This window comes from Lissotriton helveticus, chromosome 3_1 (assembly GCF_964261635.1).
Source record: "Lissotriton helveticus chromosome 3_1, aLisHel1.1, whole genome shotgun sequence".
In the NCBI taxonomy this organism is placed as follows: Eukaryota; Metazoa; Chordata; class Amphibia; order Caudata; family Salamandridae; genus Lissotriton; species Lissotriton helveticus.
Genome location: NC_136061.1, coordinates 897,197,129 through 897,210,236, shown reverse-complemented (window position 1 = coordinate 897,210,236; position 13,108 = coordinate 897,197,129). Strand labels below are relative to the sequence as shown.

Genomic DNA, 13,108 nt, shown 5'->3' with positions numbered 1-13,108 from the left:
GGCCCTGATTAGCAGGATCCCAGGCCAACTAAGTCGAAAACCAGCTAAACACAAGGCAAAAAATCTGGGGTAACCATAGTCAGGTATCCACCTTCTTACAGTATAACATTGGACCGTTGGGTGCTGGATTTGATTGCCTTCGGTCACACGCTGGAGTTCGTACTAAAACCTTCAACTACACCACCCAGTGGGGCCTTTGCCTCTCTTCCTCACTTATTAAAGAAAGAAGCAAAAGTTATGCTCTCAAAAGGAGCCATCGAGGAGGTTCCAACTCTGCAACGAGGGAAAGGTTTCTACTCCCATTTCTTTTTGATTATGAGAAAGTCCGGGGAATGAAGACCAATTTTGAATCTCAGAAAGTTAAACAAGTTCCTGAGGAAACAAACTTTCAGGATGGTAACTCTGATCGAGATCTTACAATGTCTCAACAAGGCAGACTTCATGACCTCCCTCGATCTGGATGACGCATACTTCCAAATCCCCATTCATCGGAAGCATAGAAAATTCCTCAGGTGTACGGTGGCTGGTACCCACTACCAATTCAAAGTTCTCTCTTTCGGCCTCAAGTTGGCTCCCAGGATATTTACAAAGTGCCTTGCGCCGGTGGCCGCAGCCCTATGCTCTCAAGGTCACCAAATATTCCCCTACTTGGACGACTGGCAGCTAAAGGCACCAACGGCAAAGCAAGCAACAAGGAACACAAACACATGTCTTTGGCTGTTCAGCAAACTGGGTTTGATAGTGAACATTGCAAAGTCTTCATTTGTTCCCAATCGAGTAATTCCATTCCTGAGAGACACAATCCAATGCAAAGCATTCTTGTCGAAAGAACGTCAAGCCCATCTACTTCACTTGGCTATGTCCATCTCAAGAAAAAAGTCTGCTTCAGTAAGGAAATATAAGTTGTTCCCAGGGATGTGTTCATCAGCGATAGACTTGGCTCCCTTGTCAAGACTCAAAATGTAACCTCTCCAAGAAGAACTGGAAAAGCAATGGCTTCAAACGACAGGATCTTTCGAGGATATCATTCAGGTTACTCAAGCCTTGAAGATAGCAATGTTATGGTGGTACCCCAAACCTTTCAAAAAGACTTGCGTTCTTTCAAGACATACTAGACTACATCCTGACAACGTATACCTCCATGGAAGGCTGGGGAAGTCATTTGCAGGACCTCCAAATTCAAGGCAAATGGTCCACTTCTCAAAAACAAAGTCATATCAACAGCCTAGGGCTGAAGGCTCCATTCCTCTCTTTAAAGGCTTTCCTGCAGAGAATAGCAGGTGTCGACCTGCTACCATTAATATTTTACCATCCCTAGCACTAAAAATATGCAGAAGGAGGATACTCCCTACCCTGACCACCCTGTCAAGAGGATTCCTCTTGACTCCAGTTTTTAACCAGATTACACAGACCCCAGAATAAAGTCTCTCCGGGGTACTAGTGTGATATTTTTAACTCACTAAGCACCACACCCCACACACCCCCACTCACCACTGCGGCGTTCCTCATAAAAGATCTCCTCTCGTGGGGGACTGCAGCGCCACCCCCACGAGGAGAAACGCCTGATGATGAAGCATGACACCTGCCTGTTGGTGTGAGGGCACTTCCTTAACAAGGAGGAATTCCCTCATTTAAAAATAATATTATCAAACCTACACCCCTCGACAGAGTTCCTGTCACTTGTCCTTCTAGCGACCGGACTGGTCAGCTGTTTTATAGGAACCAATACCCTCTAGTGATTGAAATATATTTGCCATGGCCCAGGGTCATAATAGCCTATAGCATTATTTAAATACTGCTTGATTATGGTACAGTGGGCCTCCCATCTCGACGACGGGTAATGATTCAGGCATGTGAATCTATGAAAGATACGAAATATTGGATAACCGTAGTCACAGGTAAGTAACTTATTTTCTTCTCTTTGTAAAAACCAGGCTAAGAGTCGGCTCAACATGTCTCCTATCCTATGCAGTGCCTGCCTATAGTCCTTAAGAGTGTTTTTGTCTAGGGTATCATATGTGCTAGCTATTTGTTACTTAAAGTAGTTTATGGGCCAGCTCACATTTGTGGTTTCGCTCATGTGCAGTTGCCCCAATTAGATTTCTTGCTGTGTCAATGTATGCTTTAGATGTTGTTTAATCCCATAAGTGTTTGACATGCACCCGCCACTGAGGGCTGCCTTCAGGGCTTCCCATTCTATTGCCTGGCTGGCAGTGCACTCTCAATTTATCGCAATATATCCCTCTAGACTGGCCCCAATCTCAGACTTGAATACAAGGTTCGTAAGCGCTTCTGGATTTAATCTCCAGGTTCGCATTTGTCTCCAGTGGCCTTCCTCGTTATAATGTAGTACTAGTATGGAGTGGCCTGAAAGGAGCCAGTTAAGATATTGTGCATCCAATAGACCGGGACACAATGTTCTAGTTGACAAAATGTGTCTAGTCAGCTACAGGTATCATATGTAAGTGAGCGGCACAGGTACTGTTTGGCCATTGAAAGCACTGCCTGTCACACGTCCACACAGTCCAAGTTCTCCATAACCGCAGACTCTGTAGCTGTCCTCCTTAGCTATATATGGTGTCTAGGGAGTCCCTGTCCATAACCTCGTTTAAGACCATTGGGCATTGTACCATCAGGGACCGCTTCCCCTCAGGCTAACACTTCAATGTTATTTGCCTAAAATACAGTTGAGATCTTCTTCCCTGAGGAAGGCGAATGTTCCCAGGTTTCGGAAGGTGAGCTGGGGTGGCTTCACCTTTTCAGTAGCAGCTGCCAAATTTTGTAACACATTGCCGATCCACATTGCTAGCTTAACCCCTACATGGCCTTCCATAAGAATTAGAATACATGGCTATATTCTCTTCCGTAAGTACTCCTCTTGTGGGTAGCTTCGTTTCTATTTGTAGCTCTTTGATACCTTATGGCATAGTGCACTTTTTAAATCTAAAATCAAATAAAGACACAATTAAAGTCCCCCCCTCCCATGCAAATCAACAGCAGATCAATAGAGCGGAGTGTTAGTTAATATATTGATTCCAAGAAGCTCTTTTCGTCTGTATTGGGGTGTACGTGTTTACCAGGCAGGTCTCCTCACTGTTTAACAATCCATATAATAAGTATCAACACTCTGCATTAGCCATGGAGGGCCTATGCTGAAAAGGCACCCCTTGTGCTATCCAGGTCATGACCCCGGTTGTAGGACGAGTACTTGGAGGAGAACAGCTGCCCCTTGTCACTTCTTTTTTAGTGTAATCACTGCTTCATCTGTCAGATAACATGGGAATGCTAATGCTGTGCCTCCTGAGGACTGTTTGTATGTTGCATTGTTTGGTGTAGGCATTCAACCGCTGGATGTTCCATGTGCCTACAAGCAGTCCTCTGCTTGTGTCTGTCATTTTGCAGTGAGGGAGGGCGCAACTCCAGTGTGTACGCAGTTACAGCCCTGGTGCCACACTGCTTGCCAACGTCCAAAGCTGCTTGCCACTGTCAACAGATATGGTGTTGTGTCTGATTAAGCATGTGTACATTGTGTTTGTGGTGACCAACATAAGTATAGACTCCCCAATCAACCCCCCTCCCACCAGGTAAACAACCCTCCATAACATATCACTGGTGCTTCCCCATGTTACTCCCAACAGAGGAGGTAGTTTGCCAAGTGGTGTTAACTCAACAACCCAATTGTGCACAATGTTTGGAAGGGCTTGATATTGCCAGGAGATGACAAGGTCAGCTATGGAGACCCCGCCACCCACTCAGGAAAAAGCCCTTGAGAGAAATCCTCCCATGATTCACTACATGTTAAGTGCTACATGTTCTGTGAAGCAGGAATTCGAAAAAGTAATGTGGAAACATTTTTTACCTCAATTTCTTCTAAACTTCTGATTGTTTAGTATAGACCTTTAAAACATAAGCTCCCCATTCAGACAATTTAAATGACTCCCTAACATCTAGCAAGTTTTATAGACACCAACCTGTTTCACTTATATCACACTTCCCAGTAGCTCTCAGGTAAGGTTAAGAGAATCAGCACAGCAGTTTTTAAAGGGGGATCAGTGATGGTAGGCTTTGTGCTTAAAGAAAATTTAGATGATCTGGAAGGCAAATGATAAAAAAAGAGGGGTGGAGGGGGACCATTGCTACAGTTGCAGTCCCCCTGGACTTATACAGGCCATCTATATAATTGAATAACAATATTGTGAAATAGGTAATTCCACAAATGGAACATTGGAATTGTAAATATTTTGATCTTCACACTCCCCCACAGCTTCATCCAATCACTTCGCTCGTTAACACAGCTATGATGCTACTTATCATACAGTGTATACTCTCAATTAGATCCGTCTCAAGCCTGCAAGCCAGACCAGCTATTTGGTCAGTTGCCCAAGATGTCTCTGGTAGGCCCTGTTTCAGACAGCGCCCACAGTTCCATTCATTTGACAACTGTGCATGCCAGGCAGAGTGCCCAATAACACGTCTGACAATCGTGATAGAATATCTATTGTCCCATCATCTCTGACCACAAAACGTTCCCTGGTGTTAGCAGGATTGCAAATAAAGGTGTCTTCCCTCATGCAGAACTTTGAGCTTGACAGGGAACAGTAGCAGGTATTTCAAGCCCATGGCTTTCAGTTTTTGTTTTGCTGCTGTCAATGTTTTATGCAACTGCTGGACCTTTTGCATATGGTAAGATACGTACGGCTCTGTCCTCAAAGCAGTTCTCCCTTTATATGCACGGTTCGCAATATTGTATGTCGGTCCCTGTAGTTTAAGATTTTTGCTATCATGGCCCTGCAGGGAATACCCAGGGGAGCCAACGGCCAGAGCTCTGTGTGCTTGCTCGATGAGGAACACAGGGGAGAATCCGTCTGGTTGCAGTACTGCCCCTATCCACTGCTTCAGGAGGAGTTCAGGAGGAGATCCCTCCAACAGGAATCCAACGATGCGGAGATTACTCTGCCTAGATCCACCCTCCAGGTCCTCTAATTTGGCTTCAATGCACAGGGTACGTTAGGCGTTTGAGTGGGTCATAGCTTTGAGGCCCACCACCTCCATTTTCCGGCATGGTACCTCCTTTTCCGTTGGCAGCGATCTCTTTCTGACCTTACACAGGTTAGTACTAATGAGGTTCATCTCCATAGATAGCATGTCTGTCTTATGCTGCGGGACTGTTGGTTGGCTGCTAATTCTGTTCACTCATGGGCTCCAGTGCCTTTGATGGTTCGCCACCCTTCTCTGGAGCATCTCCCTCCTTACCGCCTCTGGTGGCCCCAGTGTACTGATCAATGCGAGTCTGCTGTGCAGGTCAGGGGTGTCGATCTTTCCCCATGGCTTCAACAGGCAGTTCCACCTGCCCAGGCAGTGAAAGGGAGGCTCGGGCCAAAGAGACCACCCAGTGGCGACCCCTGCACCCCAATCTGTGGAGGCACCAGAAGGGTGGGGTGGTGCTTTTACACAGCTTTGGGCTACCTCTTCTTGAGGTAGGGTGAGGTTATCCATTGATAGCGCCAACCATTGTCGAAATTGCTGGAACAGTTTCTGGATGCAGAATGGCATCTGAGGAATTCAAAAGGTAGGAATCTGTGGTAAGGTAGACTACCCACTAGAACAAGCATTAACTGAAGGGAAGTAACTTTTATTTTAAATCTTTTTGAGCAAAGATGGTCCTTAGCAGACAATACAATTGTTTGGTTGAATTCACTTCCTGAACATTTTCTGGTGCTTATAGGAAGTCCTTGGGATTTCTATGAAATATTTAATTTTCATTTCTTTGCCCTACCATCGCTAGACAAAGTGTCTGTTTAAGTTGTCACGTCGCTAAGAGATCATGTGGCATATTCAACTGTTTTCTAAATTCTGAATTTCTAGGATAAAATGTAATTTTATTTTGTGAAGTACTTTGAAGACTCATTCATTAATAGCTTTATTTACTAATCTGAAAAACTGCAACTGCATTAGAATGAGAACCAAAAAATGGGTTATGAAACATAAAGATGTAATTTTGCAAGAATTATGGCATTCTCATTCAATGTATGTTGAGAAATGATTTGTAAAAAGTTAATATCTCTTAGTATTTTTTTGCTGTTTAAGAGCACTACATCATATGTATACATTCATTGTGCCACATGATCTGTGAAGCAAGGGTTCGAAATAGTAAAGTGGAAAGGTTTTTATATCTCAATGTCTTCTGCTGATTGTTAATTATGTCCCTTAAAATTATAAGGGATAAAAAAAAAAACATAGTTTTAGAGCTACTCATGAGTCCAGGAGCTGGGCTTAAAGGAACCTGCGAACATATAATCGTAATGGACAACCCTATGAACTAACTCACCAGTAGATATGAATAAACACTGTGAGAGTGCCGGAAAGAGAGCAATCAAACGTTCAAGCAAACATGCACGTTTTAATAGCCTGAAAGTCAATCAGGTAGGTAAAACCTGTATCCGAAGAGTTGGATGTGACGGGAGTGAATGAATGAGTTGGCATATCCAGACTTGTACATCTAAGTGAAACACATACTTCTGAAATAAATTGTAGGTCAATCATGGAGAAACCAAAGAGTTATAATAAAAGAAGAGAGTATATACGTTTATATTTTAGAGCCCACAAATGAGATGCTTGCTTTGCACTCTTTGGAGACATTTCAGTGGCTTAACCTGAAGACCAGCATGCATTGTGTTTACATACAGTTAAGTGTTGATCCCACAGCACGTTTTTTCTATCTCTATCCCTCTCTCTCACTTTTTTCTCCCCCATGTGGTTTTTCTTCTATGTCTTTCCAACAGCATGACTTTTTGTTAATAGTGTCATTGTTGATTGTTTTTGCAGGTTCTGAAATTGTAATTGAACTGGAGTTGTTTGTTAACAAGTCGACAGCTACTCTGCTCAATTCAGGGCAAGATATGATTGAAGATATTTTGGTTTTGCATCTTGATGGAGGGAAGGACTTTTTCCTGTCTGTGTCAGGAAACTACTTACCTAGTTGTTTTGGGGCCTCCATACAGACATTGTGTTATATGAGAGAACCTATCAGAGATATGCCTGCCACAAAAATACGAGAACTGGTGAGTTAGTTTCACATGTATCGAATTTTCTTTCGCAGAATGAGCAGAAATCACTAAGTTAAAAGATTTGTCTCAGGAATATTCTATCTGATAAATAATGTAATTTTAGTCTGAATTTCTACCTTTACAGAACGTTATCCATGTGCACCGTATATAAGATACCCTAAATAGAAAGAGGGTTAATCAAAATGGATAAGTAGAATATACACCTGCAACATATAATTTAACTTCACACTTAATGCAGATCCTCTGTCAGTGTTGAATCTTAAACATGCCCCTCAATTTTATTTTTTGCATTGCTCTTTTAACCACCAACTCTACGAAGTTGTGAGTGACCTGGTTTGCAGCATCTCAAGTTGTGCACTAGTCCTTGATAAATGTAAGTTTCCAACAATCCTGTCCCCTTAGATGTCTGGACCCCTCGTACATCCCATCAGGCTATTAACCACCTAGTTCTAGAAATACACTAACACTTAATACATCTTGATGAGCTGTCCACCAATCAGTCTCCAGAGGGACCACAACCGTTAGGATCAACTAATTTATGAGCGCACACAAATGTCTACTTTTATTAAACAAAAATCTACTTTAAAACCCAAAAGCAAAAGATACGCTGGACTCTGATAAGTAGAGAGAAACATAAGCTAAATTATAAGTTTAGTTAGGGACTCTTTCCCACAAATGGCCATTGTAACCACTTTTACTTAGCTTACGTTTTAATTAGATTTACAAGTTAAAGTTCTGTTTGTTTCTTTGATAATCCCTATTGCATTTCTACTAAAAGTATCTGACTGTGGTTACGACCTATCTGTTTTGGAAACAGCCATGTATTCAGAGGAACTTTGTTTCCACTGTAAAGAAGGTGGAATGGCCCTGCTGATCTGAAAAAAAGAATCCTGGTCTTTACTATATCCGCGATGATCGGAGATAAAATAGGGTATACACATTTACAGCATCTTCCTTAGCTATGGGAGGTAATGGCTTGACCAGGAGAAAAAGGGCAATTCGCTCCTCTCTCAGGGGCCCAACTACTGATGATCTACATCCAACTTTGCCAGCCTGGGATGACTGTTGGAGCCTGGGGTGGAGAATTAATTTTAGCAGATTAGGTTTAATTTTAATTTAAGTAGTCCAGTGAAGTGGTACAATATGTTGTATGTTTTTCAATAAGATGGGACAGTCACGTTTTACAGTCTTTGCTAGTGGAAGATTGAGTATTTGTTGGATGGCATGTGGTAAATGGCCAGCGTATGTAGGATTAGTTTCCTATTCTCATCAGTGACATCCTCAAAAGTTGCTGCTAAGGGGCTCCTCTGTCTGTTAAATAGCAAGTTTCAGAAATTGAGATGGGCCCTATTGGAGTTTATTAAAACAATTTTCTTTTATTAGTGTAGTTTCTGTGTTGTGGTTAGGAACAAGGGTGGGGTGTAGGTCAGGAGGAAAAAGGTGGGTGGTGGTGCATAAAAGAACTTGATATGTCTTTGCGCTGGAGTGTTTCTTGGGCTGGTAGGAGGCTGAGTATGCCACCTCAGGTTCCCCAGTGATGACCGTTTAGATAGTAGGAGTAATATATTTCAATGTACTGTATGCGTATTTGTGAATGCTAGAGACAAATAACTTAATCAAATTGCAACATATTATCCAATGCTTAAAATGTAAACTTTTTGTAGGAGACACACCCCATTTAAAAAGACTACATGAAACTTGGTAATAGACTGGGAGGTGTTGTATACATTTCCTCCTGAACTTAATTAGCCAGAGAAACCTAAATACTGTTAGATAAAATTAGAGTAGATGCTTAGTATCAGAGTGTCCTGGCTGGACCTAATAAATGTACTTTTCTATTGCATAGGCAGCAAGATTGGTAGCCTAGCACTTTACGTGAGACTGTGTAATGATTTAGTCCTGGATAGATCTCCTTGAAAGTTAAACTTGTGTTAAAATACAAGCTTTCTATAGAAAGTTTGATAGGAATCTGAATTAGAACAAACAGTTTGTAGTGAGACATGTCTGGCTTAACCCTGACAGAGCTTTGCAAAAGGAAATGTATCCTCCACCAGCCACAAAATAATTAATAAAACTCGTATCAGCTGGTGAAAGTCAAATGTTAATAGTAGGATTCTAAAAAGGTTCTTCATCAGTAGGACAGCAATGCTAATCTGGTAAAATAATGAGTTCATAGACTTCAACCGTGTGTATCTGTGTACCCTAACTGAATTTCACAAAGAGAGGTTCGCCTTTGAAGAGATATCCAGTGATAATCCCTAGTGTACTGATGCATTTGAATGGCTTTCTATTGGATATATTCAGAAGCTCTTGTCCCACAGTTAGTACTCTCTATTAAGAAGACTTTGCAAAGTGTTGCTTCACTCCTTGATGAGACTGGCCCTTATGACTTCAGTCCAAAGCAAATAACTTTCCTTCTAAAACCAGGCAGAGAACACTAAATGCACCTCATATTGTCTGTTGTCAATATTAATGTGACACCGATACATATTGTAAAAGTGCTGGCCAGGATGGAGTAGATAGTCTCTATACTTGTCCATCCAGTCCTTAAGCAGCTCCATCTGATGTGGTTTGGGGGAGACGGGTGCCTAGAAACACTCTATTATAATATGAGAGGTTGAGGAAAAAAGTGGCCCATTGCATTGGACTTTGCTGTTTAAGATAATGATAATAATTAGGTTTCAGCAAGGACTGATCAGCTGAATAAGAGGACTGTAAAATATCCCTTTAGATACAGTGTGTACCATTAAAAAACTACCGCCAAAGTTTAGCCTTGGAGGAAGCACTTGTCACGGATTCCCCCACTTTATTCTTGCTTGAAATATAATTGTTTGTACCAAATATTTGAAGTATGGTGCATTGATGGAGCCTCATGTACTGTACACGGACAATATCCAAGTGACTCTAAAGCAATCTGCAGGTTCAATGCTTCTTATTCTGAGCACTGTATGTACATTTCAAGCCACTGCCAGTTTTAAGGTGCATTAGACTTAGTCTGAGTTTTTTCAGTAATAATGGTGGATGGAACTGTACTGCAGGAACGAAAATCTGATTAAAATACATAACTGTTTGACTAGTTAAGCTAGTTTATATAAGTAAAACCCCACCTCCATGATGGACATAGTAGGATTGGCAAAAATGACTGTGACTCTCCAACTATTTAAATGTTGTAAAAACACAAAATATCTTATCCCAGCTGAGTTTTCGGTCCCAAGATTGATCCCATGATGGAAGACTGTTACAGTTTGTATGACGCCCAGAGTGTGCTGAAGAGTACTGACCAAAGAGTGTAAAAGGACTGTTTTGGGATGCCTAATATGATGTGTTACTGGCACTTAGAGCTACAAATATTTCTGCTAATCTCAGATACTCAAGCCACTCCATTTAAAAGATTAGAGGTTGGGCAGGTAGGTCTACTTGCTCACACAATAATACAGGGTATTGGCTATATGGCTCCCTGCTTCAACCATCACTGTTCAGCATGTGGGAAAGTGTTAATTGAGGCATATACAACTATTTACCTAGTTTTGATGTCATTTGGGTGTCCAGATTTGGTAACTCATAGGCAGGGAAGGTGTATGGAGTGGCTTCATCTAATGTAATTAATATGTTCATACAGGATTAATTAGTTCATCTGACTCACTTACAAGAGCTAGGGGCATGAACAATAGATTCATCTTTCAGTCTGTTTAGGTATGTTACATAGATACTTATTTTTTATTGTGTAAAGTGTTTGCTTATGCTTTTTATTTAATAAAGCACCTAAACCACTTGAAGCCATATTAGGATAGGGTGGGAGAGCAGGGGAGGTTGCTCTAAAGAAAGTCCTATCTTAGGCATATATTTGTCCAACTGTAGTAAAAAGAACTTGAGGAAAGTCCTGCAGGAAGCTGACTAAAGAGAGTGTGATCATAGTCGTAACATGAAGTCAAAAGGTGCAACCTTATGTCTCATTTGATAGGAGGTTTTTATTCCATTCTAACTTGCTGAGGAGAGTTAAACCAGAGTGAGGAATTTTTAAAAGACTCTGAGATGGATCTTTGAGTCTTTAAAACTTGGATTATATAGCTAGATAGTTTGCAAGAAAGATCTCAAGTGAGTTGGAAGATAAAGCTGAAATCATTTTGCCATGAACAGATGTACCTAGTGATTTATTTATATTTATTTATTAATAATATTTCTAAAGCGTGAACAATGGCCCATAGGCGTCTCGGCGCTAGGTATCTGCAATATTTGACCCAGGAGGGGGAATGTAAGTTTACTGATTAAAAAGCCAGGTCTTGAGTTGTTTGCGGAAGGACCATAGTGAAGGGCTTGTTTTAATTGAATGAGGCAGAGTGTTCCATAACTTGGGGGCTGATACCAGGAATCTTCTGTCTCCCCATGAAACAGATTTGGTGCGAGGAATCACAAGATCATTTAGAGTGGAGGAACGTAGTGTTCTGGAGGGGCAGTAAGGGTTCAAATTTTGGGTGAGAAAGGCTGGTCCCTGATTATGCAAGGCCTTATACACTATGCAGAGAGTCTTAAACTTTATCCTATTTCTGATAGGCAGCCAGTGTAAATCCCTGATGGTATTTGAGGCGGATTGATATTTGGGGATTCTTCCCAATAGCCTGGCGGCTGAATTTTGAATATTTGCATTTTGTTCAGGACTCTCTCTTGTGCGTTTAGGAACGGTGCGTTACAATAATCCAGGGTGGACAATACCAGTGAGGTAACCAGGGTTTTGCCTGCTGTATCGGGAAGAAAGGGAAGGATTTTCTTAATAAGTCTCAGTTTGTAAAAGGCGGAGGAGGTAATCTGGTTGGCATGTGGGAAAAAAGTAAGGCGGTCATCGAAGATGACTCCCAGATTCCTCACCTTGCCAATAGGCTCAGGGGGAGGGCCCAGTGCCGAGGGCCACCAGCGAGAGGACCATTCCGAGGACAGATGTCCGAAGATAACTATCGGAGTTTAATTTTAGGCAATTGGAAGCCATCCAGTTCCCAATTGCCAACCTTCCCAGATTAAGGTCATCAGCTCTTTTATCGCCATCATTCTTAATGGCGAGGACCAACTGAGTGTCATCTGCATAGGAGGTAAGGCTCATCCCATGTGCACAAATGATGTTGGCTAGGTCCGACACATAGATGTTAAAAAGTGTCGGACTTAGGGATGAGCCTTGAGGTACTCCGCATGGCAGAGACAGGGTGGAAGAGTGAAAAGATCCCATTGTGACCACCTGAGTCCTATCAGCCAGAAAGGAGGCCAGGAGTTTCTTGGCATTGGGTTGAACACCCATGTGTTCGACACGATCGATCAGAATGACATGATCGACCATGTCGAAAGCCGCCGATAAATCAAGCAGTATCAAGACTGCTGTCCCCCGGCGTCACGAATGGATCTAACATCATCCGCGGCTTTAATCAAAGCCGTCTCCGTCCCATGAAATTGGCGGAAACCAAACTGGGATTCGTCCAGTAGATGATGTTCCTCTATGAAGGCCGAGAGTTGTAGATTCAGTGCTTTTTCAGCTATTTTTGCCAGAACTGGAAGGCTAGCGATTGGACGGTAGCTCTTTAGGTCTTCCATGTCAAGATGTGGCTTCTTTAACAGTGGTTTAATGAGGGCCTTTTTTAAAGTAACTGGATAAATGCCTGTTCTGAACATGGAGTTGCAAATAGAAGTAATAGCAGGAAGAACCACTTCAATAACAGGAAGTAATACTTTGAGTGGACATGGATCCAGTGCAGACCCCGATTTAATGGTAGATATAATGTCCGCGACCTGGGAACTGGAGATGTCTGTGAACTGAGAGAGAATGGGGCCAGTAGGGGAAGCGGTTGAGAAATTAAAGGGGGTGTTGGTGTTATTGGCAAAGGCGGAGTAAATGTCATTGACCTTACAAAAGAAAAAATTGGCCAGGGCGTCACAGAGAGATTGGGAGGGAGGAGGGGTCAGATTGGGGGCGTAACCAGCTAGCTGTTTAGTGGTTTCATATAGTGCCTGGTTGGAGTTTTTGGCTCGTTCAATTCTATCGCTAAAGAACTGTTTCTTGG

At 42.2% G+C, this 13,108-nt stretch overlaps 1 protein-coding gene across 4 annotated transcripts in view; it reads left to right on the top strand.

The window, feature by feature from the left end:
- Positions 1–13,108, top strand: part of INPP5B (inositol polyphosphate-5-phosphatase B) — a 923,852-nt gene that overhangs the window by 642,817 nt on the left and 267,927 nt on the right. For all 4 annotated transcript variants that reach the window (XM_078681233.1, XM_078681230.1, XM_078681231.1 and 1 more), the window contains one exon: positions 6,826–7,061. In XM_078681233.1, coding sequence (XP_078537359.1) covers positions 6,826–7,061 — 236 coding nt within the window. The remainder of the gene's footprint in view (positions 1–6,825; positions 7,062–13,108) is intronic.